Source organism: Trachypithecus francoisi, unplaced genomic scaffold, assembly GCF_009764315.1.
Source record: "Trachypithecus francoisi isolate TF-2019V2 unplaced genomic scaffold, Tfra_2.0 Contig00952, whole genome shotgun sequence".
NCBI lineage: Eukaryota > Metazoa > Chordata > Mammalia > Primates > Cercopithecidae > Trachypithecus > Trachypithecus francoisi.
The window spans coordinates 1-27,402 of NW_022681021.1; the positions used below are offsets into that span (position 1 = coordinate 1).

The 27,402-nt window shown below is 45.8% G+C and overlaps 1 protein-coding gene across 8 annotated transcripts; it reads right to left on the reverse strand.

Annotated features, from left to right (window-relative positions):
* Window positions 1-27: 27 nt before the first annotated feature.
* Window positions 28-27,338, reverse strand: LOC117090087. 8 transcript variants are annotated; one of them, XR_004439901.1, is made up of 4 exons: window positions 6,833-6,883; window positions 5,491-5,528; window positions 4,784-4,841; window positions 28-40 (listed from the first exon to the last, which is right to left on the reverse strand). XR_004439901.1 is itself a non-coding variant. In XM_033222000.1 (2 exons), exons 1-2 carry the CDS (start codon window positions 27,178-27,180, stop codon window positions 24,005-24,007), a joined length of 321 nt encoding a protein of 106 aa, XP_033077891.1. In that variant the 5' UTR covers window positions 27,181-27,302; the 3' UTR covers window positions 23,253-24,004. The 8 variants fall into 8 exon arrangements, 1 of the variants encoding a protein (XP_033077891.1); XR_004439898.1 differs by lacking the exons at window positions 28-40; window positions 5,491-5,528; window positions 6,833-6,883 and adding exons at window positions 1,889-1,924; window positions 23,369-24,147; window positions 26,803-27,292; XR_004439894.1 differs by lacking the exons at window positions 28-40; window positions 5,491-5,528; window positions 6,833-6,883 and adding exons at window positions 23,369-24,147; window positions 26,803-27,288 and having other exon boundaries at window positions 4,628-4,841.
* Between the last annotated feature and the right edge of the window lie 64 nt (window positions 27,339-27,402).

The window sequence follows — 27,402 nt, forward strand, 5'->3', positions numbered from 1 at the left end:
ACCACTGTACTCCAGCCTGGGCAATAGAGCGAGACTCTGTCTCAAAAACAAACAAAAATTTGCCAGTGAATAAAACCACATACCAAGACTTATAGAATGAGACTAAAATCATGTCTCGAGGAAAAGTAGCCTGTGACTTAGAAATTAAGGCAAAAAACTAAGGAGTAAGCAGTTACCCTTCAGGTTAGAAAACCAGCAGATTAACAGGAAATGAGAGAGGGAAGAAATAATCAGATGGGGCTGAGATGGGGCTTGTGGGGATGAAGGAGGTGGGAAGAGCATGTGAAGTCTGTGCATAAAGTCACTCCCTAAGGATAGTCCCTGAGAGGAAGCTAGACGCACAAGGATTGCGCTTGGTGGAGAAGGTGTAGAAGACAATCCTGGAGGGTACATTCAGGGGTTGACAGCGATAAGAAAACAGGAGGGAAAGTCAAGTGTGGAGGCTTTCCTGTCCCTAGCATAGAAGACATCAGGAGCTGATGAGTGAAAGTGATAAACAGCATTCTCATCACAAAGAAAGGTCAAGGATTTGAGGTAACAGATAAGATAATTTGATTCTTATTCCACAGTGTATTGAAAAATCACATCATTTTATACCCCATATACAATTTAGAAGATAGGTAAAAATCAGCAAGAAAAAAATGAAAACCTATTCTTTGAAGTATTTTTAAAACATGCAATTTATGGGGTACAATCTAATTCATCTATTTATATATATCTCGGTTTTTAAAAAAAAACGAGTCAATAAACACAGGAAACAGTGCCTTGGGAGAGAGAGAAGGAAAATGGGCACAATCTGCCCTTAGAAAGACACAACGTTTAAATCCACGCATGTGAGAACTTCAGGATTCAAGGTAAGATCAGGGATCAGTCAAGAACAGCCGGCTTATCACCTATAGCCACAGGGTGGCGCCAACACCCACTGCTCCGGCCTGAGCTGGCCAGAGAGAGAGAACATTCAAGAAAAGCTGGGACGGCCGGGCGCGGTGCCTCAAGCCTGTAATCCCAGCACTTTGGGAGGCCGAGGCGGGCGGATCACGAGGTCAGGAGATCGAGACCATCCTGGCTAACACGGTGAAACCCCGTCTCTACTAAAAGTACAAAACAAAAACTAGCCGGGCGAGGTGGCGGGCGCCTGTAGTCCCAGCTACTCGGGAGGCTGAGGCAGGAGAATGGTGTGAACCCGGGAGGCGGAGCTGGCAGTGAGCTGAGATCCGGCCACTGCACTCCAGCCTGGGCGACAGAGCGAGACTCCTTCTCAACAAACAAACAAACAAACAAAAAAAAGAAAACCTGGGACTTCCCAGAAGGCCTGAGACCTGCAGGTCCTACATTCAAGTCCAGTGAGGGATGAAGATCCAATGTGAGGCGAAAAAATACCATAGAGGTGTAGCTGAAATGAAGTATTTAATAGTTATTAAATAGTCATTGTACTTCAGGTAAAAGTAGGTAAAATGACAGAAAACAAGAGGAATGAGCGAGATACCATAGACATGTAATGATGGACAATAAATGACATGATGTGGAGAGTTCACCCACACATGCAGACTTTATATCTGCCCGCATCACCCTGTAGAGATGATTACACAAACTGCACTGACACTGTGAAGTCAACGAGGAGATAAAGTAAAAATCAAATAGTTATGGAGAGGGTTGGTCTGTGTAGTGGGAAACCCTTCAGAACACGCACACGGCATCTCCCCTCCCTTCTGAATACCACGCAGAGCCCGCAGCAGCAGATGGCAAATCACAGCCTGGGCCACCCTTCCCAGAATGTCACAAACATGGACATACAGACCACAGTACTCACTAGATACCCAAGCTGGTTGGTGTGGGGCTCTGAAAGACATGCTTCAAGTAAGAGGGACTAGAAAACTCCCCAAGGGAACAACAGGGATCGGGGATTCCAGGAGGATCCAGGTGCCTGTGCAAAGACCAAGCAGTGAACAGACGGATGTGTCAGTGATTCGGCTGTCATGAACTCAACACCATCGAACACCGCAGCTCACATTTCTCTGTGCATCAGACTCACCTGGGGGCTTGTTAAATACAGATTGTTGGGTCTCACCCCTAGCGTTTCTGCTTCAGTATTCTGGGGAGCAGCCTGTGAACCTGTATTTCCAGCATGATTTTCAGGTGCTACTGATACTGTTGGTCCAAGGACCACACTATGACCTAATTTAACACCAGGTTAGGGGACGTACTAAGGAGCAAAAAGCAACAGAAGAAGGGACCTGAAGCCTGTAGGGGGTTCTCTGTAAACTCCTCAAACATAAAAGCCATTTACAGTATCATGTCTACAAATATAAGGTACCAGGCAGGGAGAGTTCCATTAAGCAGAGAGAAGAGCCCACTGCGTGTCCCTTAGTCCGTTGTGTTGCTATAACAGAATACCACAGACTGGGTGATTTATAAGCAAGAGTTCACTTGGTTTACGGTTCTGGACACTGGGAAAGTGAGGGGCCTGCATCTGGTGAAGGTCTTGCTGTGCTGTCCTATGGTGGAAGGTGGAAGGGCAAGAGAGTGACCACATGTGAGAGGGAGGAGGGGGAAAGAGAGAAAGGGAGGAAGCCAACCTCATCCTTTTATCAGGAAGCCACTCCCAAGATATCTAACCCAGTCTGCCTTCATCCATTCATGAGGGTGGAGCCTTCACCACCTAATCACCTCTCGAAGGCTGCACTGGTCATCGCTGCCACATTAGGGGTTGAGTTTCCCATGCGTGAACTTCGGGGAACACAAACCACAGCAGTCCTCATGGAAACCTTCCAGAAAATCTGCGTGCCTGGCGCTCCGGAATCCCTCTTTTCCATCCCTTCTCCCTGCAGCTCTAACATCGTGTTCCCTCATCATTTTCCATTCGAGCATAGGAAAGAACAGAGTCACTACACCCATGTCTTATGAACCTTTCCTACATTAAAATAATCACTCAGACAGAAATTTGTAAACTTAAATTTTCATTTTTGATATGAGCAAATATGAATTTTTTTTTTTTTTTTGAGAAGGAGTTTTTTGCTCTGCGGCCCAGGCTGGAGTGAAGTGGTGAGATCTCAGCTCACAGCAACCTCCACCTCTGGGTTCAAGCGATTCTCCTGCCTCAGCCCTCCAAGTAGCTGGGATTATCAGCACCCGCCACCACACCCAGCTAATTTTTGTTTTTTGTTTGAGATGGAGTTTCGCTCTTGTTGCCCAGGCTGCAGTGCAATGGGCGTGATTTTGGCTCACCGGAACCTCGGCCTCACAGGTTCAAGCGATTCTCTAGCCTCAGCCTCCAGAGTAGCTGGGATTACAGGCATGCACCACCACACCTGGCTAATTTTGTATTTTTAGTAGAGACAGAGATGGGGTTTTGCCATGTTGGCCAGGATGGTCTCAAATCCCTGATCTCAGGTGATCAGCCCGCCCCGGCCTCCCAAAGCGCTGGGATTACGGGCATGAGTCACTGTGCCCAGCCCCGAATATGAAATTCTGTATTAGTTTAATGAAATCTCTAAAATATATAGAAAATAAAATTACCAAAATGTTCAATGATGCAAAACAACACATACAGTGAGATCTCACATCCTAAAATATACAGACCTAAATATGTTATTTTAAAAATTAAGCAGAAACATAAGGGGCTCTTTACAGACCTTTTAAAATAAGCTTTCTGGCCGGGTGTGGTGGCTCACGCCTGTAATCCCAGCACTTTTGGAGGCCGAGGCAGGCGGATCACCTGAGGTCAGCAGTTCGACCAGCCTGGCCAAGATGGTGAAACCCCATCTCTACTAAAAATACAAAAATTAGCTGGGCGTGGTAGTGGGCACCTGTAATCCCAGCTACTCGAGAGGCTGAGGCAGGAAGAACTGCTTGAACCTGCGAGGCGGAGGTTGCAGGGAGCCGAGGCGTGCCATTGTACTCCAGCCTGGGGGACAGAGCGAGACTCCATCTCAAAAAATAATAATAATAATAAATAAAATAAAATTCCTAGTTTGGGCGTCAGTGGCTCACCCTCTACTCCCAGCACTTTGGGAGGCTGAGGCAGCCAGATCACTTGAAGTCAGGAGTTCAAGACCAGTCTCTCCAAAATGGCAAAAATCTGTCTCTACTAAAAAGACAAAAATTAGCCGGCCATGGTGGTGCACATCTGTAATCCCAGCTACTCAGGAGGCTGAGGCAGGAGAATCGCTTGAACCTGGAAGGCAGAGGTTGTGGTGAGCCAAGATCACGCCACTATACTCCAGCCTGGGCGACAAAGTAAGACTCCATCTTAAAAAAAAAAAAAAAAGAGAAAGAGAGAATCAGTCATGAAGGAAAATATAAAACAGTGCTTCATGAACATTAAAGAAAATTCTAACAACGAAAACATCTGGAATTAGGGTAACTGAAATGGCAGTTTAACCCTCCTGAAGGAATGTTAATTTCTCACTAACAGTACTTTAACATTAGGGGTAGAAAATTATTTTTTATAGCTTTTCACAAGCATTAAAGCTAAAAATGCAAAATCAGGTTTTTCTCTGACAGGAACTCCTCCTCAAAACAGAAGAAGCCTATAAGACTTTAACCTGGAAGCTACTCAGGGAATCTGGAATATTCTTTCGGGGATATCTACAATTGAAACCTGGCAGTAATTTTTTAAAAAACCAGACAATTCTTGGGGTATGGTTGGAGCCTGAGGTCTACCGATGGGTCATTTTATATCCTGAGGTCTGAACAAGATGATTTTAACCCCTTAAAATGAGGGAAACAAAATAAAACAGAATAAATTAGAAAAGAACACAGATGAGTGGTTTAAAGGGCCTACTTGCTGTGTTTTCTCTGGTCTTCAGGTCTCCTCGCTGCTGCGGGATCCAGGCGCAGCTCTAGACCAAGAAATGGGAGGATGTTAGAGTGACTGCTGATTTCTCTATCACCTGCAGTTAATAAACATTCTCCTCAGTGTATGCAAAAAGTAATGAAATCATTGCAGATGACAAACACTAGGTAACACATATACTATCTCCCAAATACCTACCCACAAGCTCAACAATTTTAAACTGTTAGGATCATTGGTTCTAATCACCATGACATGAGGTCACAACCAAATTGTCAACTGCTGTCAATTGTCTGTCAACAGACAGAATGTTTCCACTCCTAATCCACTGTGTGGAGAAGCACAGAGCTTACCCATTGGGGCGTTGCATCAGAAGAGATGCACACACACCAGGGTGTGCATTTGAATGGAGCGATCAAACTTCCATCCCCACAGCTCCTCTGTTCACAGGCACTGCAGTCTGTGGCCTCATGTCTTTCAGGGGATGCAGTGGGAAGGTAACCCAGAAGCCAGTGACACCATCAAGAAACAGACACTGTGGGACTTTGCCCTGATTTCTCGGGGTCTTTTCTCTTTTCCCTTTGGGTTATGTGTAGACTTCCCCACTGTCTGCCTGACCACTCTCGTGCAGCCCAAAACCATAGCTTAAGTCACCAGCTAGGCCTTTCTTGGTGTAACTATTGAAAGGTGAGCCTTACCGGTTCAATCTGTAGAGAGATTTCTTCAAAATCTGGACCTAGAAGAATAAATCAACAAAATTTGCCTGAGTAGGTTTGGCTTCTTCCTTCTTGGGGAAAGGCCTTAAGAAATATCAGCCCCTTGGCCAGGACCCCGCCTGTAATCTCAGCACTTTGGGAGGCCGAGGCAGGTGGATCACCTGAGGTCAGGAGTTCGAGACCAGCCTGGCCAACATGGGGAAATTGCATCTCTACTAAAAATATTAAAAAATTAGCTGGGTGTGGTAGTGGGCGCCTGTAATCCCAGCTACTCTGGAGGCTGAGGCAAGAGAATTGCTAGAACCCAGGAGACGGAGGTTGCAGTGAGCTCACAAGGTGCCACAGAACTCCAGCCTGGGAGACAGAGTGAGACTCTGTCTCAAAAAAAAAAAAGAAACATCAGACCATTTGCCCAACAACTCCTTGTGACCTGACCCTCCTTCAGGAACACAGGGCAAATCCCCCCGGCTCCACACACTAGAGCGCAGGACAGACCCACAGAGAACAAGACCCCAGAGAAGCCACCATCATACAAACTCCGGGCGGGGTTTCCACCATCAAATGCTCGAACCTGCAGTAGGCAGGGGAGGGTGCTGGGTCCTGAGCTCCAGATTTTCGTGGAGGTGGGAGGTGGGCATTAGGCTTTGAGGAGACGTGTAGGCCCAAATTACATCTCTGCAAACACACACAATGAAGCTTACACCAGGTCGAGTGAGATGGTTTAGAAATGACAGAAAGCCAAGGAACAGGCTGAAAATATGGGCTTCTCTGTAAACTGTGAGGATGGTAAATGCCAGCAACACCCCAGGAAGTGTTTCTAGCCGCATTTCTTCAATTAACAGGGCAAAGTTAGAGCAGCAACAACCAGACAAGGGCCAGGCACTTCCCCTGGGACAACTGATGTAAACTGGAAATCAGCCACCCTCGGTGTCACCATTTCATGATGAATCAAATATACAGAGAAGTTCATTGACGGGTTCAGCATCAGAAAGCTAATAAATAAAGCCAGAGTCCCAGGCATATACTGAATGCTCACTGATTGAAAATGAACCTCACTGGATAAGCGCAAAGAAACTCACTTTCCACATCCCTTAAGTATCCTCTCTGGTGGGTATTTGCTCTGTAAATTACATACGACAGAAGAAAAAGAAGGAAATGAAAACTCAGGAAAGTAAACACACTTCTAAACTCATGAATAGTAAAATATGGAAATATCTCTGAGAATCTATGAGAATATCCAAGAAAATGCAAGATAGGAGGGTAAAAAGGCCATTTGGCAAAGCCTACAAAGTGAGTCCAAAATACGGTTCACAAGGAAGCTTACCTTCCAATGCATCCAAGATAGAAGAATAGCAAAAGAAGCTCCCAATTCCTATTGAGGTGAGAACAGTATCAGCAGAAACAGAAGTAAATCAGGCCAAAAGTAAAAACATTACAGGCTTGGGAGGCCGAGACGGGCGGATCACTAGGTCAGGAGATCGAGACCATCCTGGCTAACACGGTGAAACCCCGTCTCTACTAAAAAAATACAAAAAACTAGCCGGGCGAGGTGGCGGGCGCCTGTAGTCCCAGCTACTCGGGAGGCTGAGGCGAGAGAATGGCGTAAACCCGGGAGGCGGAGCTTGCAGTGAGCTGAGATCCGGCCACTGCACTCCAGCCGGGCGACAGAGCGAGACTCCGTCTCAAAAAAAAAAAAAAAACATTACAGGCCAATTTCTTTTTTTTTTTTTTTTTTTTTTTTTTTTTTTTTTTGAGGCGGAGTCTCGCTCTGTCGCCCGGACTGGAGTGCAGTGGCCGGATCTCAGCTCACTGCAAGCTCCGTCTCCCGGGTTTACGCCATTCTCCTGCCTCAGCCTCCTGAGTAGCTGGGACTACAGGCGCCCGCCACCTCGCCCGGCTAGTTTTTGTATTTTTAGTAGAGACGGGGTTTCACCGTATTAGCCAGGATGGTCTCGATCTCCTGACCTCGTGATCCGCCCGTCTCGGCCTCCCAAAGTGCTGGGATTACAGGCTTGAGCCACCGCGCCCGGCCTACAGGCCAATTTCTAAACCGCTGTTAGATCTGAAACAAATGAGAAAGTCCTGCCTTAACCAATAAACCAGTACAAACACTGCATTTCAAACACTGGGGGAAGTGGGTGGGGGTGACCCTGTTCTGTGCAGGACCCTTTTAACATATGGGAGAGTCTCTGACGACTCCTCAGAATAATGCCATAAACTGCAAAAAACACAACTCATAGAATTTCAAAGGAGACCAATTACTTAGAAACGCAGCTACCAGGATACTTTAATTTTTTCTGACATATTAATAAGCATGTTGCTGTGGTAGTTTTAAAAAATGGCTGAACATTTCTTGCCACTCCTCCCTTTGAGAGGCAGAATCGATGTCCTGTCTCCCTGATCCTGGGTGGATTTGCTGTGCTACCTCATAAAAGACCCCTCAGCATCCGCCCTGGAGCCCTGTGCCGCCTCAGAATTCTGACTACCCTGAGGCTGCCAGGCTGTAAGGAAGTCAAGGCCATATGGAGACACTACATGCAGGCACTCAGTCCCAGCTGAGCCCTCTTCCAACATCCCAAGCCAGGTATCAGCTGTGAGGGAAAAGCCTCCACATGGTTCCAGACCCCAGCTGTTGAGTCTTCCGTGCTGAGGCCAGACATCACCCAATAGAGACAAGGGGGCTACCCTTGTGCCCTGTCTGAAATCCTGACTATGAGCATGAGAATCCACAAACATAATAAAATGACTGTTTGAACCACTAAATTTTGGTGTAATTTCTGACATAGTAATAGTGTCTATAACAGCCACCTTAACACCTTAAGTAACAACAGCAAGTAGCAAGTCATCACTGGGAACTGTTCCTTGGAACTGTCTTGGGAAGCAGTGACAACCATGAAGGCTATTTGGAGATGCTGTCAGATGACATAAAAACTGCTGTGGTCTCACTGCTAACAATGCCCCATACCCGAGGGGTCTACAGCCTATATTCAGGATGGAAGGAAACACTACATTTTGGCTAGAGGAATGTGAAAATTTACATGGGCCCTTCTCATGGGCCCATAAACTTGGCTGATGGAACTGCACGTAATAAACTCAGAGTCAGAGGGAGTCAAAGGCATCAAGGTTGCTCATGAAAGAGCTGAGGTTACCAACTCAAGTGCAGACAAGAAAAGAGAGAGAGGGAAAAAATGGTAGCTCGGCAGGGAGGTCAGAGGGATAGCTGGTCTTAGTTTCCAGACATCCAGGAAAAGGACACCCATCTGAGTAATGGATTGAGGGTCAGAATTAAGATATGGAGAAATATCAAGGACAAACATTAGTGGCTAATGCTGGACATTTCCACAGCTCTCACATAACCACAAAAACTTAGCTTAATTTTAGTAACAATGTCAGAAGCAGAGGGGTGCTGAGAATAAAGGATAAGGCCTATGAAGAATGTGAGGGCTGTTCTATAAAGCACCGAATCTTCATACCTCATGAAGCTAGAGACCAGGAGCCTATAGGTGTCTCATTCACACTATGAAACAAATCCTATGAAAGTAAGAGATCCACCAACTAACATTTTAAAGGATTTAGGAAGATAGTGTCGTTACCATTTTATATACATACACACACACACATACATATATATATATTAAAAAGAAAATTGGCTGGGTGTGGTGGCTCATACCCGTAATCCCAGCACTTTGGGATATATATATATATATATATATATAGACACACACATACATATACATATATATATTAAAAAAAAAAATCGGCCGGGTATGGTGGCTCACACCGCTAATCCCAGCACTTTGGGAGGCCGAGGCGGGCGGATCACCTGAGGTCGGGAGTTCGAGACCAGCTTGACCAACATGAAGACACCCCATCCCTACTAAAAATAGAAAATTAGCCGGGCGTGGTGGCGCATGCCTATAATCCCAGCTACTTGTGAGGCTGAGGCAGGAGAATCGCTTGAACCTGGCAGGCGGAGGCTGCAGGGAGTTGAGATTGCACCATTGCCCTCCAGCCTGGGCAACAAGAGCGAAACTCCATCCAAAAAAAAAAAAAAAAACTCAAAACCAGTATTATACTTCATAAAGGAAATCCCAAAACCTCCTTAACTGGTTGTCTCTTTCACAAAAGTTCCTCTACATACGTGCCCCAAAAATAAGATTTCAAAGACATTGGGGAAAATACTACTACTAAGATATCAAAACCAGGAACTTACTTCCTTTAAAACAATTCCAAACTAACTCGCTGTGCCTTTCACAGAAATTTCCCACAAGAAATATGATTTTATAAAGCCTGAGAAGTTGCTTCTGTTAGGACAGCCAACAAAACTAAAAACTGGTTTAATTAGCAACAACAACAAAATGCCATTTTAACTGGCTGTCCTTATCAGAGACAGTCCACTAAGTAATACAATTGGCAAAAAGTGAGATTTGTTAAGGGGTGGGGTGCTTTATCATGAAAATAAAATAAAATAAAATAAATATAAAAAATAAATATACACCAGGCGTGGTGGCTCAAGCCTGTAATCCCAGCATTTTGGGAGGCTGAGGCAGGTGGATTCCGTGAGCTCAGGAGTTCGAGACCATCCTGGGCAACATGGTGAAACCCGGTCTCTACTAAAAATACAAAAATTGGCTGGGCGCGATGGCTCACGCCTGTAATCCCAGCACTTTGGGAGGCCGAGGCGGGTGGATCACCTGAGGTCAGGAGTTCAAGACCAGCCTGACCAACATGGAGAAACCCCGTCCCTACTAAAAATACAAAATTAGCCGCGGTGGTGGCGCATGCCTGTAATCCCAGCTACTCGGGAGGCTGAGGCAGGAGAATCGCTTGAACCCGGGAGACGGAGGTTGCAGTGAGCCAAGATCACGCAATTGCACTCCAGCATAGGCAACAAGAGCGAAACTCCGTCTCAAAAAAAATTTTAAAAATTAGCCACGCGTGGTGGTGCATGCCTGTAATTCTAGCTACTTGGGAGGCTGAGGCAGGAGAATCGTTTGAACCCGGGAGGCGGAGGTTGCAGTATGCCGAGACTGTGACATTGCACTCCGGCCTGACCGAGAGGATGGATACTCCGTCTCAAAATCAATCAATCAATCAACCAATCAATCAATAAAAAAGGAAATGACAAAAGGAAACATTAATGCATGAAATCAAACAAATGCTTTCGCTGACGAGCTCCATCTATGCAAAACTGAACCTAGGACAATGTGCACGTTTCTAACTAGCAATTCTGGAGGACAGAGCTGGGAGGGAGCATGAACTTGATTTTCTGTAATTTAAGAGTTGTCTGGCCGGGCGCGGTGGCTCAAGCCTGTAATCCCAGCACTTTGGGAGGCCGAGACGGGTGGATCACGAAGTCAGGAGATCGAGACCATCCTGGCTGACACGGTGAAACCCCGTCTCTACTAAAAAATACAAAAAACTAGCCGGGCGAGGTGGCGGGCGCCTGTGGTCCCAGCTACTCGGGAGGCTGAGGCAGGAGAATGGCATAAACCCGGGAGGCGGAGCTTGCAGTGAGCTGAGATCCAGCCACTGCACTCCAGCCTGGGCGACTGAGTGAGACTCTGCCTCAAAAAAAAAAAAAAAAAAGAGTTGTCAGTAAAGTCAGTGTTTGCAGGCATTTTCAGTGTTCAGTTTGGATCGCAGTGTGGCAGGTGAGGTTTCCATTAGCAACCAGAACAGTTTCCACTAACCCTTTACTATAATTGTGATGAATGCGTAAGTTAAACGTTAAGGAAATGGAGAAACTGGTGCCTGAGTGTGGGGAAAAGAAAGAGATCAGACTGTTACTGTGTCTATGCAGAAGGAAGTCCACATAAGAGACTCCATTTTGTTCTGTACTAAGAGAAATTTTTTTGCCTTGAGATGCTGTTAATCTGTAACCCTAGCCCCAACCCTGTGCTTGCAGAGGCATGTGCTGTGCTGACTCAAGGTTTAATAGATTTAGAGCTATGCAGGATGTGCTTTGTTAAACAAATGCTTGAAGGCAGTATGCTTGTTAAAAGTCATCACCATTCTCTAATCTCAAGTACCCAGGGACACAATACGCTGCGGAAGACCACAGGGACCTCTGCCTAGGAAAGCCAGGTATTGTCCAAAGTTTCTCCCCATGTGATAGCCTGAGATATGGCCTCCTGAGAAGGGAAAGACCTGACCATCCCCCAGCCCAACACCTGTAAAGGGTCTGTGCTGAGGAGGATTAGTGAAAGAGGAAGGACTCTTTGCAGTTAAGAGGAAGGCATCTGTCTCCTGCTTGTCCCTGGGACTGGAATTTGTCAGGGTAAAACCCGATCATACGTTCTATTTACTGAGATAGGAGAAAACCACCTTATGGCTGAAGATGAGACATGCTGGCTGCAATACTGCTCTTTAATGCACCGAGATGTTTGTGTAAAGTCAAACATAGATCTAGCCTACGTGCACATCAAGGCACAGCATCTTTCCTTAAACTTATTTATGACACAGAGATCTTTGCTCACGTTTTCCTGCTGACCCTCTCCCCACCATTACTCTATAGTCCTGCCACATCCCCTTCTCTGAGATGGTAGAGATAGTGATCAATAAATACTGAGGGAACTCAGAGACCAGTGCCGGCGCGGGTTCTCTATATGCTGAGTGCCGTCCCCTGGGCCCACTGTTCTTTCTCTGTACTTTGTCTCTGTGTCTTATTTATTTTCTCAGTCTCTTGTCCCACCTGATGAGAAACACCCACAGGTGTGGAGGGGCAGGCCCCCTTCACCTGAGTATCAGGGATGGAATGCAAAAACAAACCCGTTAAGACTCTGCCTGGGTCTTCTCAGACCCTAACATCTGATAGAATAATAATAGCATTCTTACACATTCACCTCGGCCTGTCTTAAGATTCAGAAACTTTCTAAGACTCTAGAGAAATCTTTCCAGACCCTAGACCCTAGTTAAAGATTAGATGTTGGTTGAATGCAACACTCCTGCTTGTAGGTGCAATCCCACCATAGCATGGAGCTGAAGATGTCTATAAGCACTAGAAAAAAACTTGTAACTTTGAGTTGGTCTGGTGAGTTACTTGGCCCTTCTCCATGTAACCGGTTGCAGAAATAAACTTCCTTCTTTCCCAGTCTGTCTGCATCTTATTGGACAATTGTGACTGACCGGCTCAGCAAACTCTTTTGTGTGGTTATCTGGGACTCCTTTGGGAGGGAACATTTAAAATTTTCCATTTCAAAGGGTTCTACTGGCACTCTGGCACTGTTTTTCTCTGCCTACCCTGGGACATGAGTTCTCCTGGACTCGAATCTCCAGCCACAGAGTCCAGAAGCCCACACCTCCACCTTCTGTGACTGTTCCCCAAACACAGGGAGAATCTGCAGAAAATATGCATAAAAACCTTGGAATTCTTCGCAATAAAACTCCACATTACAAACTGGCGAGAATGGAGGATTTCAGCCCGAATAGGTTTTTCCTCTATTTGAAACCAGTAATTTCCCTTTTACAATTTTGAAGTTTCAAAATCAGTAAGCACTCTCCCCCTCGAGGTTTATCTTTATGAAAAGTGCCTCCTCCGCACATGCAACATTTAATAAACCTTGAAAATATGATGCTAAGTGAAAAAAGCCAGTCACAAAACACCACAGGTTATGTAATTCCATTGAAATAAAATGTCCAAAATAGAACAATACATAGAAACAGAAAGTAGATTAGTGGTGGCCCAGGATTAGGGAAGTTGGGGGAAATGGAGGGATATGGAGTTTTCTTCAGGGTAATGAAAATGATCTAAAATTTATTGTGGTGATGTTTGCACAACTGTGCAAAATACTGAAAACCGTTGAATTTTACACTTTCAATGGATGGCTTCTGTGATATGTTATTAATATTTCTCAATAACTCTTCAAAAAAATAGTGCCTGTGTGTCTTTTTATGTATTATTCCTCCAGAGTCCAGTCCACACTTTTTTTTTTTTTTGAGACGGTGTCTCGCTCTGTCGTCCAGGCTGGAGTGCAGTGGCGCGATCGCAGCTCACTGCAAGCTCCGCCTCCTGGGTTCACGCTATTCTCCTGCCTCAGCCTCCCAAGTAGCTGGGACTACAGGCGTCCGCCACCACGCCCGGCTAATTTTTGGTATTTTTAGTAGAGATGGGGTTTCACCATGGTCTTGATCTCCTGACCTTGTAATCCGCCTGCCTCGGCCTTCCAAAGTGCTGGGATTACTAGCGTGAGCCACCGCATCCGGACTCCAGTCCACATTTTTACACTTGATGAAGAAATTAAGATATTGTTTCTTCTTCTCCTTTTTTTTTTTCCTTTTTGAGACAGAGTTTCCCTCTGTTGCACAGACTGGAGTGCATTGGCATGATCTGGTCTCACTGCAACCTCCAGGCTAATTTTTGTATTTTTAGTAGAGACAGTGTTTCACCATGTTGGCTAGACTGGTCTCAAATGTCTGACCTCAAGTGAGTCCTGCACGTTGGTCTCCCAAATTGCTGGGATTACAAGCATGAGCCACCGTGCCCGGCCAGGACCATCTTATTCTACCTTAATTTCTGACCCATCAGCTCAGTGGAAATTTTACATTAGGTCCCAAAGTTACTCTTTTTAAGATTTTATCAGCTGGGTGCAGTGGCTCACACCTGTAATCTCAACACTTTGGGAGGCCAAGGTAGGAGTATCAGTTGACCCCAGGAGTTCAAGGTCAGTCTCTGCAACATAGTGAGACTCACATATCTACAAAAAAAATTTTTTTTAAATTAGGTGGATGTATTGGTACATGCCTGTGGTCTCAGCTACTAGGTAGGCTAAAGTGGGAGGAGCACTCGAGCCCAGGAGGTCGAGGCTGTGGTGGCCATGATTATACCACTGCACTCCAGCCTGGGTGATAGAGTGAGACGCTGTCTAAAAAAATTTTTTGTGTAATTAGAATTTTTTTTTAGAAAATAAAGTATACACTTAGTGACTTGATACAAATGAATGACTTTTATAATCTACAGAAACCAAAATGAATAAAGAAGTACATAAAATCCCATAGCCATTTTTCTTATATGAGTCTCTGGTGTCTCTGAGTTGTAAGAATTATGAATTATTATTAATAAATATGCATGACAAGGACTCAATAAGGGACAGGCATTAATAAATTGCAGTCCACACTTACTGGGGTAAGGCCTTTAAAGATGTCAAGAAAAGGAAAGAAAAAGAAAAGGCATTGAAAAACTGTATTGCCTACCAAAATGCTAAAGTTTACCTAAGTCCATTAATCAGCACACACACACACACGCGCAATGGGTGTGTAAAATGGTCAACACAGTCTCTCATGAATGTATCCCCTTATTAATAGGTCTGTGGGGGTAAGAGATGAGTTTCTATAGATCCTGGTATCAGGGATGGGGAATCTGTGAGGTCTCTGGGGTGAGAGATGAGAGTCTGTAGATTAGGGATGGGTGGTCTTTGGGATAGTGATGAGGTTCATGGAGTCAATGATTGTGGGTATGTAGGGTCAGTGATGAGGGAATCTGGTGTCAGTGATGGGATGTGTGTGGAATCAATGAGAGAGTGTGGAATCAATCTGTGAAAACCAGACTTGTGGTGTCATCTCTCAGGCTGATGCATCCTGATCTGTGTGTCAGTGGTGGAAATTCTATGGGGTCAGAGTGTGGCTGGCAGGTTCCTGCCACTGGGTATTCTGGGTCTGGCCAAGTGCACAGATTCCCTTACCTGGTCCTGGCTGGAGAGGCCCTTCTCAAGGACTCCTCACGTGAAAGGTGGGTTGGTGGCGGTTTTGGGGTTGTTTTTTGTTTGTTTGTTTTTTTGCCGGGGGTGGGGGTTGGCTTTTTCTTTTGGGTTTCGTTTTTACATTTGGAGACCACAGACACATGCAGCTTTTAGGAAGAAATTTTTGTCTGGGCGTTCGCTAGGTCCTTTGGGCCAAGCTATCTAACAGGCAGAACTAGGAAATGTATGTATACTAACACACATACCTAATTTCTATATTTATTTAGCCTTACTGCAAGTTTTCTTTTTTTTTTTTTTTGAGATGGAGTCTCACTCTGTCGCCCAGGCTGGAGTGCAGTGGCACGATCTCGGCTCGCTGCAAGCTCCGCGTCCTGGGTTCATGCCATTCTCCTGCCTCAGTCTCCCGAGTAGCTGGGACTACAGGTGCCCACTACCACGCCTGGCTATTTTTTTGTATTTTTAGTAGAGAAGGGGTTTCACTGTGTTAGCCAAGATGGTCTCGATCTCCTGACCTCGTGATCTGCCCGCCTCAGCCTCCCAAAGTGCTGGGATTACAGGTGTGAACCACCGCGCCTGGCTTTTTTTTTTTTTTTTTTTGACACAGGGTCTCACTCTGTCACCCAGGCTGGAGTGCAGTGGCATAACCTAAGCTCAATGCAACCTCCACCTCCCAGGTTCAACCGATTCTCCTGCCTCAGCCTCCTGAGTACTTGGGATGATAGGTGCATGCCACCATGCCTGACTAATTTTTGTATTTTTAGTAGAGACAGGGTTTCACCATGTTGGCCAGGCTGGTCTGGAACTCCTGACCTCAGTGGATCTGCCCCCCTTGGCCTCCCAAAGTGCTGGAATTACAGGCATGAGCCTCTGTGCCTGGCCAAGCATTCTTAAATAGGTGTGATATTGCCCCTAAGAGGGTGAACATTGGTTACTGAAGGTAAAATGAATTACAGTTGTTGTAATGGTTTGTGGCCTTACACAGATTTTTTTTTTTGAGATGGAGGCTCACTCTGTCACCCAGGCTGGAGCGCGGTGGCACAATCTTGGCTCACTACAACCTCTGCCTCCTGGGTTCAAGCGATTCACCTGCCTCAGCATCCCAAGTAGCTGGGATTACAGGCATGCACCACCACATTTTGGTATTTTTAGTAGAGATGGGGTTTCACCATGTTGGCCAGCCTGGTCTAGAACTCCTGACCTCAAGTGATCCGCCTTCCTTGGCCTCCGAAAGTGCCGGGATTGCAGGTGTGAGCCACTGCCCACCTGGCCTATTGCACAAAGTTTAACTCCTTGGTATTTAATTTCTCTCAAGTCTTATGGACAGCATTAAACATTTTATGGAAGATAAAAAATCCATGCAAGATCAGGCCATGCACGGTGGCTCTCACCTGTAATCCCAGCACTTCGGGAGGCCGAGGAAGGCAGATCACTGAAGATCAGGAGTTCGAGACCAGCCTGACCAACATAGCAAAACCCCGTGTCAACTAAAAATACAAAAAAATTACCCGGAAGCGGTGGCACGTGCCTGTAATCCCAGCTACATGGTAGGCTGAAGCAGGAGAACTGCTTGAACCCAGGAGGCGGAGGTTGCAGCAAGCCGATCGTGACACTGTACTTCATCCTGGGCGACAGAGCAAGCCTCCATCTTAAAAAAAAAAAAAAAAAATCTATGTAAGATCAGTGCTACAAAATGATGGCAAATTGATGGCTATAATCGGAAGACTTTTTCTTGATTGAATGCTCTATCCCAAAGTTACATGAGAGGTGGTCTGTGTGTGTCTATTGGCTGCCTTGTGGATAGTATTTATGATTGATCCTCAATGCTCTGGGAATTATGTAAACTAGTTTATATTATGAAAATAATTCAACCTAGCATTAATTGTGTTAAGGATTGAAAATGAAAAATGTTGACTACATCTGAATGAATGAATATCTGGCTTACAGGTTTTGTTTTTTGTTTTTGTTTTTGTTTTTTGACACGGAGTCTCACTCTGTTGCCCAGGCTGGAGTGCAGTGACATGATCTCAGCTCACTGCAACCTCCGCCTCCTGGGTTCTAGCAAGTCTCCTGCCTCGGCCTCCTGAGTAGCAGGGACTATAGGTGCATGCTGCCAGACCCAGCTAATTTTTGTATTTTAGTAAAGATGGGGTTTCACCCTGTTGCCTAGGCTGGTCTCGAACTCCTGAGTTCAGGTAATCCACCTACCTCGACCTCCCAAAGTGTTAGGATTACAGGCGTGAGCCACCACGCCCAACCTAGCTTACAGTTTTACTGAAAACCCCATTTAACTCAAAACAGCTTGTTTCTTATGAATAACAGTGTTTTTTTTGGTTGTTTTGTTTTTTGTTTTTGTTTTTGTTTTTTTACAAACAGGGCTATAAAACCATCAAGATTTGTGGATCATTGGAAAAAGAAACATCCTGATAAAGTCGAGAAGCAGAATATTTAAAAAGTTTAAAACAGAATTTTGAACTATAACACTGTTACTTCCTTATTTAAGAAGGACAAGTGGCCAAGTGAGGTGGCTCACACCTTTAATCCCAGCACTTTGGGAGGCTGAGGTGGGTGGATACCTTGAGCCCAGGAGTTGGAGACCAGCCTGGGCAATATGGTGAAACCTTGTCTCTACTAAAAACAAAAACTAGCTGGGTATGGTGTGTGCACCTGTAATTCCAGGTACTCCTCACTTGCACCTGAGAGGCGGAGGTTGCAGTGAGCCGAGATTGCAGCACTACACTCCAGCCTGGATGATAGAGTGACACTCGGTCTCAAAAAAAAAAAAAAAAAAAAAAAAGGATAAGCAAACAAATTATGATGAAATTACTGCCTTATAAAATTGCAGAAATCGGCTGGGTGCGTTGGCTCACACTTGTAATCCCAGCACTTTGGGAGGCTGAGGCAGGCAGGTCACCTGAGGTCGGAGTTCAAGCAGCCTGGCCAACATGCGGAAACCCCGTCTCTACTAAAAACACAAAAATTAGCCAGGTGTGGTGGCGCACACCTGTAATCCCAGCTACTCTGGAGGCTGAGGCAAGGAGAATCGCTTGAACCCAGGAGATGGAGGTTGCAGTGAGCTGAGATCCAGCCACTGCACTCCAGCCTGGCTGACAGAGCAAGACTCCGTCTCAAAAAAAAAAAAAAAAAAAAAAAAAGCCAGGCGCGGTGGCTCAAGCCTGTAATCCCAGCACTTTGGGAGGCCGAGACAGGCGGATCACAAGGTCAGGAGATCGAGACCACCCTGGCTAACATGGTGAAACCCCGTCTCTACTAAAAAATACAAAAAACTAGTCGGGCAAGGTGGCGGGCGCCTGTAGTCCCAGCTACCTGGAAGGCTGAGGCAGGAGAATGGCGTAAACCCGGAGGTGGAGCTTGCAGTGAGCTGAGATCCGGCCACTGCACTCCAGCCTGGCGACAGAGCCAGACTCCGTCTCAAAAAAAAAAAAAAAAAAAATTGTAGAAATCATTGTAAAACCCTGTAGTGCTTATATAGTTGCTGAACTGACATAGGACCCATATTAGAGACCAAAACTTCCGTAGTGATGTATCACATTGCCACTATTTAACGATTCTACAGAGCAATAATTCAATTCAAAGATACATTAATGAGATGTCAGGTAACACCAAAGAGTAGCTGATAAATCAAGTAAGTCTCCTATTCAGATCAATGAAACCAGTTACTGACAGTCAGGCCTGACAATAGGACATGTTTGTTATTTCAATAATGACTGCAAACTAGAAGAAGAGATACTGTTTGTAAAATACTTAGACACTGACCGTAGAAGAACATCTATTCTTGCTGCTGTAAAAACTTGGTGTGGGACTGGGTGCAGTGGCTCACGCCTGTAATCTCAGCACTATCATTTCCTCATATGATATGGAAAATGCCGACCTCTACATCCTAAATCTAAACTAATTTCCCACTCACTTGCTAAGCTTCAGTCACACCAGGCTACTTTCTGTTTCTGGAATGCTCTAAGTGCTCTCTGATTTTTCAGGGTCTTTAGTGTAACTGTGCCTCTGCTTGGAATATCCTTCCACACTGCTGACTCATCACCACCAAAGCTCAACACCTGTCCTATCAATGCTACGGGAAGTATCCCTCAAGTTACTGCTTATACCACCTATTGATTTATTTCACAGTATTGATCACAATATAAAAGTACCTCATTTTCCCCTTTTACTTTAAAATCTTTTTTTTTCCTCCCAGACTAGAATGTAAACCTCATGTAGGCAGCAGGCATGTCTGCTTACTTTTCTTTTTGAGATGGAGTTTTGCTCTGTCACCCAGGCTGGAGTGCAGTGGCACGCTCTCAGCTCACTGCAACCTCTGTCTCCCAGGTTCAAGTGATTCTCCTGCCCCAGACTCCCGAGCAGCTGAGATTACAGGCGCCCACAACCATGCCCGGCTAATTTTTGTAATTTTAGTAGAGGCAGGGTTTCACTGTGCTGGACAGGATGGTCTTGAACTCCTGACCTCAGGTGATCTGCCTGCATGTCTACTTACTTTTGATAAATATCTTTACTGATTGATTGATTGAGGCAGAGTCTCACTCTGTTACACAGGATGGAGTGAAGTGGTGCAATCATAGCTCACTGCGGCCTTCAACTCCTGGCCCCAAGAGATCCCCGCAACTCAGCTTTCCCAGTAGCCAAGACCACAGGTACATACCACAAGGCCTGGCTAATTTAAAAAGTATTTTTTGTAGAGATGGGGTCTTGCTTTGTTCCCCAGGCTGGTCTTGAACTCCTGGAGTCAAGCAATCCTCCTGCCTTTCTAAAGCTTTTACTATTTGAGTTAAAATGAACAAATCAGGAAATGAGCAAAGTCTGTCTCTGAAAAACTGAATTCTCTCCCCAAAGACACTGCATGTAACATTACTTAATAATAAGATAGTGGCCAGGTGCGGTGGCTCACACCTGTAATCCCAGCATGTTGGGAAGCCGAGGTGGGTGGATCACAAGGTCAGGAGTTCAACACCAGCCTGGCCAAGATTGTGAAACCCCGTCTCTACTAAAAATACAAAAATTAGCTGGGCGTGGTGGCAGGCACCTGTAATCCCAGTTACTCGGGAGGCTGAGTCAGAAGAATTGCTTGAACCCGGGGGGTGGAGGCTGTAGTGAGCTGAGATCGTACCACTGCACTCCAGCCTGGATGACCGAGTGAGACTCCGTCTCAAATAATAATAATAATAATAATAATAATAATAATAGTTGGGTTGGGTACAGTGGCTCACACCTGTAATCCCAGCACTTTAGGAGGCTGATGCAGTCAGATTGCTTGAGCCTAGGAGTTTGATACCAACCTGGAGACAGTGAAACCCCATCTCTATAAAAAATTAAAAAATTAGCTGGGTGTGGTGGCACATACCTGTGGTCCTAGCTACTTGAGAGGCTGAGGTGGGAGGATCACTTGAGCCCAGGAGGTTGAGGCTGCAGTGAGCTAGGAATGCAGCATTGCACTCCAGCCTGGGCGACAGAGCAAAAGGCCATCCCAAATAACAACAATAATAATTGGATAGTAACAAATGTGTGACTCCAACAAGTCTGCTGCAAAACAATGCTATAAATAATGAGAAAAGAGACAATGCTGGGCTGAGAGCAGTGGCTCACACCTGTAATCCCAGCACTTTAGGAGGCTGAGGCGGACAGATCACGAGGTCAAGAGATTGAGATCAACCTGGCTAACATGGTGAAACTCCATCTCTACTAAAAATACAAAAATTAGCCAGGCGTGGTGGAGGGTGCCTATAATCCCAGCTACTCAGCAGGCTAAGGCAGGAGAATTGCTTGAACCAGGAAGTCGGAGGTTGCAGTGAGCCGAGATTGCGCCACAGTACTCCAGCCCGGCAATAAAAAAGTGATGAAAGATAACAAAACTACCAGATGAAGTCAGAAATTATAACACCCAACTAAAAGGCATTTCAGAAAGAAAGAGAGAAAAATGAATGGAAGAAAATTTCACAGAACAAACAAAAGGCAATTTCTAGAAACACAGATCATGAGTCTTCGAAATATTAATACAAAGGTCCACTGAATACCTTGAACAATGAAAGAAACAAGAACCACACCAAAACACATTTCTGTGAAATTTCAGAAAACTAGTATGAAGAGACAATTTTAAATGTTTTTGTAATTATTATTATTATTATTGAGATAGGGTCTCACTCTGTCACCCAGGCTGGAGTCCAGTGGCGCGATCTCGGCTCAACTGCAACCATGGCTCCTGGGTTCAAGCGATTCTCCTGCCTCAGCTTCCTGAGTAGCTGGGACTACAGGTGCATGCCACCTCACCCAACTAATATTTTGTATTTTTAGTAGAGAAGGGGTTTCACTATGTTGGCCAGGCTGGTCTCAAACTCTTGACTTCAGGTGATTTGCCCACCTCGACCTCCCAAAGTGCTGGGATTACAGGTGTGAGCCACCACACCCGGTCTCTTTTTACTTTTATAAAAACAGAGTCTCCTTATGTTGTCCAGGCCGGTTTTGAACTCCTGAGCTCAAGCAATCCTCCTGCCTCAGACTCCCAAAATTCTGGGATTACAGGCATGAGTCACTGAGCCTGGCCTTTAAATGGTTTAAAAGACAAAGAACAGTAACACAACACAAATCAAATTGTAATCATATTTTAAGATAAACACTGTAAGCTAGCAGACAATGTTATATAATTCAAAATTCTTTTTTTTTTTTTTTTTTTTTTTGAGACAGAGTCTCGCTCTGTTGCCCAGGCTGGAGTGCAATGGCCGGATCTCAGCTCACTGCAAGCTCTGCCTCCCGGGTTCACGCCATTCTCCTGCCTCAGCCTCCCGAGTAGCTGGGACTACAGGCGCCCGCCACCTCGCCCGGCTAGTTTTTTGTATTTTTTTTAGTAGAGATGGGGTTTCACTGTGTTAGCCAGGATGGTCTCGATCTCCTGACCTTGTGATCCACCCGTCTCGGCCTCCCAAAGTGCTGGGATTACAGGCTTGAGCCACCGCGCCCAGCCGCTATAATTCAAAATTCTAAGTGAAAACCATTCAACCTAAAATTTCAAACCTAGTTAAGGTATCATCCAAAAGAGGTAGAATTCAGACACTGTTAAGCTTATAAGGATCCCAAAGTTTTATCCCAAATTCACCTTTATCAAAGTGGTAAACAAAATAAGAATGTGTTTTTTTACAAAAATGAGAAGCTAAACCAAGAAAAAAAAAAAGAAAGACATAAGCTCCAAGAAACCAGTGACCCAATATAAGAAAGAGGCACAGGAAATTCCCGAGATGATCAGGTGCTGGGTATTTATTTACTTATTTAATTTTTTTTTGAGACAGGGTCTTGCAGTGTCACCCAGGCTGGAGTGCAGTGGTGCCATCACAGCTCACTGCAGCCTCGACCTCCCAGGCTTAAGCCATCCTCCCAACTCAGTTCTTTCACCAGCTGGCTTCTTTTTACTTATTCATTGATGAATCTCACATATTCATTTATTCACTCCACAGTGGTGAAAACTCTTAGATTTTCACTAAGTAATAAAAGTTAACATCACCAAGAATGGAACACATTGACACTGAATGTCTCTTGATGGGATAAACCGCATTAATTATGTGGTATTCCTTCCAAAGATGTATAAAAGATGAGGTACATCCAAATTAAAGAACACTCTACAAAATAACTATCCAGGCGCCGTGGCTCGTGCCTGTACTCCTAGCACTTGGGGCAGCAGAAGTGGGAGGATCTCTTGAGCCCAAGAGTTTGAGACCACACTGGACAACATAGCAACACCCCATCTACAAAAAATAAAAAATTAGCCAGGCGTGATGGCGCAGGCCTGTAGTCCCAGCTACTCAGGAGGCTGAAGCAAGAGGGTCCCTTGAGCTCAGGAGTTCGAGGCTGCAGTGAGCTATCATCGCGCCATTGTATTCCAGCCTGGGCGATAGAGCAAAGCCCTGTCTCCAAAACTAAAACCAAAAAACAAAACCCCCCAAAACTCACCATCACCAAAAACAAAATAAGTAACCTGTATTGTTTGAAAATGTCAAGGTCGTGAACAGGTAGGATACACAGAAAACAAATAGGTGGAAGATTTAAATCGAAACATTTTAGTAGTTTCATTAAATGTACAGAGGAGATATGTGCCTATCATTGGGAGTCTGAGACAAGATAAAAGCACGGATCTCATAACAATACATTACTTTGAAATCTTCTTTCTTGCTCAGTACAGCTCCGGCCGCGGTGCCGCCTGGCTCTCGTATTCCTGGTTCTCGGCGGGCTGTGGGGCCTCCGCGCCGCAGCCGCAGCCGTTAGTCTTGTCGGGTAGGTGACTCCTTCAGTGAGCAGCGGCAGCGACAAGAAAGGCCTGGCGGGGCTGCTCTGTCTTCCCACCTACCCGAGAACCCTGAGGAGAAGCCTCCGGCCCTTAAGGAGGCTTGGGGTGGGTGGGCGGCCGCTGCCGCCGCCATGTTGGACTGGAGGCACGCACGCTCCCAACGCTCTGCGCAAATCACCGCGGGAGGGCCTGGGGCCGCTTGTCTTTTGACCCCGTCCTTGGAACCCGAGGAGACTTGCAGTTCCCAGGGGAGGGTGTGTGTGTGAGTCGGGGGACGGAGGCCGTCTACGCCATCGCAGGGGCGGGGGAAGCCCAGATTAGAGCATCAGCCTGAGAGAAGCAGTGCTTCTGGTTCTCCGCTCCGCCTCCGATCTTTCAGCGAGGCCTCGGGCCGGTCATCTCGCCGCCTCGTACCTCAGTTTTGCCATCCGTGAAGTGGATCTGGGCCTGCCTGACTCACTCGTTCATCAGGGGAGGGGGCCTGGAAGCTCTGGGAGCCCTTTCAAAGGACGTTGCCTTCCACGAAATCGTACCTATCGTTATTCACTCTGCGGTAACCACTCGGATTTGAGTTGGGGGTGTTTGCACGGTCATTCAGCTTCCTCTTCACCCTCCTGCCGTTCGTCTTCCCCTCCAGTTTATCTCCTGAAAGAGTTTGAAAGTGAGCCTTGTCTATTATTCATAAGCTCCTGGCGGGGCGCGGTGGCTCACGCCTGTAATCCCAGCACTTTGGGAGGCCGAGGCGGGCGGATCACGAGGTCAGCAGATCGAGGCCATCCTGGCTAACACGGTGAAACCCCGTGTCTACTAAAAAATGCAAAACAAAATTATAAGCTCCTGTAGGTGTATGTGGCATTTCCCTTAAAACATGCAGACCAAAGGAAAGGCAATCTTCTCTCCCCGCCCCCCAACAAAGCAGTTAACTTGGCAGAGGCCACCCCTTGTATGGAAAAGAGAGGGAGACTCCGTCTCAAAATAAATAAATAAATAAAAATAAAAAATAAATCTAGAACATGGATATCCCCTTGATTTAGCAGACCTAGCTGACCACACAAGGGGCTCTATTGTTAGGCTGCATCACGGGCCACAAAGACCCAGGTATCTACCCAGTTGCTAGAAACCATCATGAGAGTTAGATACCACTTTTCTGCTGGAAATACAGACCATTTCCTGAAGCGGTATCGTTGAGGTAAAACATAGGCCTTTTGCAGTCTTACATTTTGAGTAAGGCCAAACCTGCCTAGTGTTATAAAACCAGACAAAAAACCCAGGTACCCAGTCTTGCAGGATAGAAATGTGTGACTAAAATTAAGCATCGATGTGAGAAGACTACAAATTAGCGGGAACGATTGGACAGGAGCATGCTATACATTACTTAGATTAATGTTGATATTTAAGAAGCCAGGATATTGGTTTGTTTTTGAGGGGTGCCCATCTACTTTATGTAAGAGGCTGTAAACTACACTTTCAGTTTCCGCTTAATCCTTGTTCAAACAAGGAATAATTTCTTATTCCAAAGTAGACATTGGTACATCTTTTACTAGGTACATAATTTGGGATCAGTCTGATAAAGCTCCTTAGAAGTACTTACAGTACACCCTCACAAGGGTGTACCATCTATCTATGGTTTAAACAGAAATTAAAATTCTACCTTCGTGGAGAAATTTGCCAAGTTTTAATGGATTCAATACTCATTAAAAACTTTTAGCCTGGGGCCGGGCGCGGTGGCTCACGCCTGTAATCCCAGCACTTTGGGAGGCCGAGGCGGGCGCATCACGAGGTCAGAAGATCGAGACCGTCCTGGCTAACACGGTGAAATCCTGTCTCTACTAAAAATACAAAAAATTAGCCGGGCGTTGTTCCAGGCGTCTGTAGTCCCAGGTACTTGGGAGGCTGAGGCAGGAGAATAGCCTGAACTCGGGAGGCGGAGCTTGCAGCGAGCCGAGATCGCGCCACTGCACTCCAGCCTGGGCGACAGAGCGAGACTCCGTCTCAAAAAAAAAAAAACTTGGCCGGGCGCGGTGGCTCAAGCCTGTAATCCCAGCACTTTGGGAGGCCGAGATGGGCGGATCACGAGGTCAGGAGATCGAGACCATCCTGGCTAACACGGTGAAACCTCGTCTCTACTAAAAATGCAAAAAACTAGCGGGGCGAGGTGGCGGGCGCCTGTAGTCCCAGCTACTCCGGAGGCTGAGGCAGGAGAATGGCATAAACCCGGGAGGCGGAGCTTGCAGTGAGCTGAGATCCGGCCACTGCACCCCAGCCCAGGAGACAGAGCAAGACTCCGTCTCAAAAAAAAAAAAAAAAACTTTTAGCCTGACTTGATCTTTGACATAATTATTGGTGTAAAACAATGGCTTCTGTGGAAAGTTAAAGTTTTAGTGGTTTGCTATTTGTAAAATACAGGCTTTTTCATGTATCATATTAGCATATAAGCTGGCTTAATCATTAGTACTGATCTTAAAGTTGCTAAGACACCAGATATCTGTTACTTTGTAATTTGAGTTTTTTAAAAAATACCGAAATTGGCTTTTCGATGTGTGAAAAGGACTACTTATTAGATACTTGTTTTTAAATTTACATTCAATTAATTAAAGCTAGACTCTACTCTTTATATTCTTAGGCTTGGCATACTATTCATATGTTTTGTAATAAGTGTATAAAAATAATATCTTTGACTTTGTATATATAAAAAAAGAAATATTCAGGCCGGGCGCGGTGGCTCAAGCCTGTAATCCCAGCACTTTGGGAGGCCGAGACGGGCGGATCACAAGGTCAGGAGATCGAGACCATCCTGGCTAACACGGTGAAACCCCGTCTCTACTTAAAAAAAAATACAAAAAACTAGCCTGGCGAGGTGGCGGGCGCCTGTAGTCCCAGCTACTCGGGAGGCTGAGGCAGGAGAACGGTGTAAACCCGGGAAGCGGAGCTTGCAGTGAGCTGAGATCCGGCCACTGCACTCCAGCCTGGGTGGCAGAGCAAGACTCCGTCTCAAAAAAAAAAAAAAAAAAAAAAAAAGAAATATTCTTTCTTGCTTTAAAAGGCATGTTGGATTTGCATTCTAGCCCATAATAAATATAACTGTTTTAACATAAAAATCTATTTATGTTGTTTATCAGATATTAGGTTGTTTTTCCCTCTCCTGTTCAACCTCCAAATAAAATCGATGCTCCAGAATGATGCCCTCTTACCATAATTTTACAAATACCTGGCTCCAAGGTTACTACCTGATACAAAGATACAATGCTGGTCTCCCAAACAGGCAATCGACATTGACACTCACACAGCTTCCACTCACACCTGCGATCACAAGGCAGCATCTTCGGGCCCTCGTCGCCCACGAACCGCTCCCAGAGAGCATCCGCGCACAATCTCATCCCATCCACGATTTTGATTCCTTTCCTTCCGCTTCTTCAACCCGATCCGGGACGAGACTATCAGGTCCCACCTCCACCTTCACCTTCATTTTCAGCGCAATGCAGACTAAGCCCTGGACTCACCCATATACAGATTGAACTGTCCGGTCAGTGTTTCATCCTCTCTGCATTCTGAGGGCGAGTTAGCATCTGCGTGTGTGAGTTCCAAACTAACAGCCAGGACCAGGCTTGGAGCGAAGAATGCTTTGGCTCGTATCGTGGCTGGGTTGCCCACGTCTCTGCCCTGGACTACATTTCCCATCGGTTCTACCGCTTGCAGCTACTTCCGCCGAGAACCGGAAGCACGTTTTCCTGTGTCGTACCCCAGATAACAGAGCTGCCAGGGATAATGAGGCCTGGCCACTCTAGCGGGCGAGCCAGCCCCATAGCGAGCCGCTCGGCATGAGGGCTCTGCGATCCTCGGTGCAGAGGAGCGGTAAATGGAAACAAGCCCGCTTGGCGATGAGAGGCGTAGGGAAGCCCG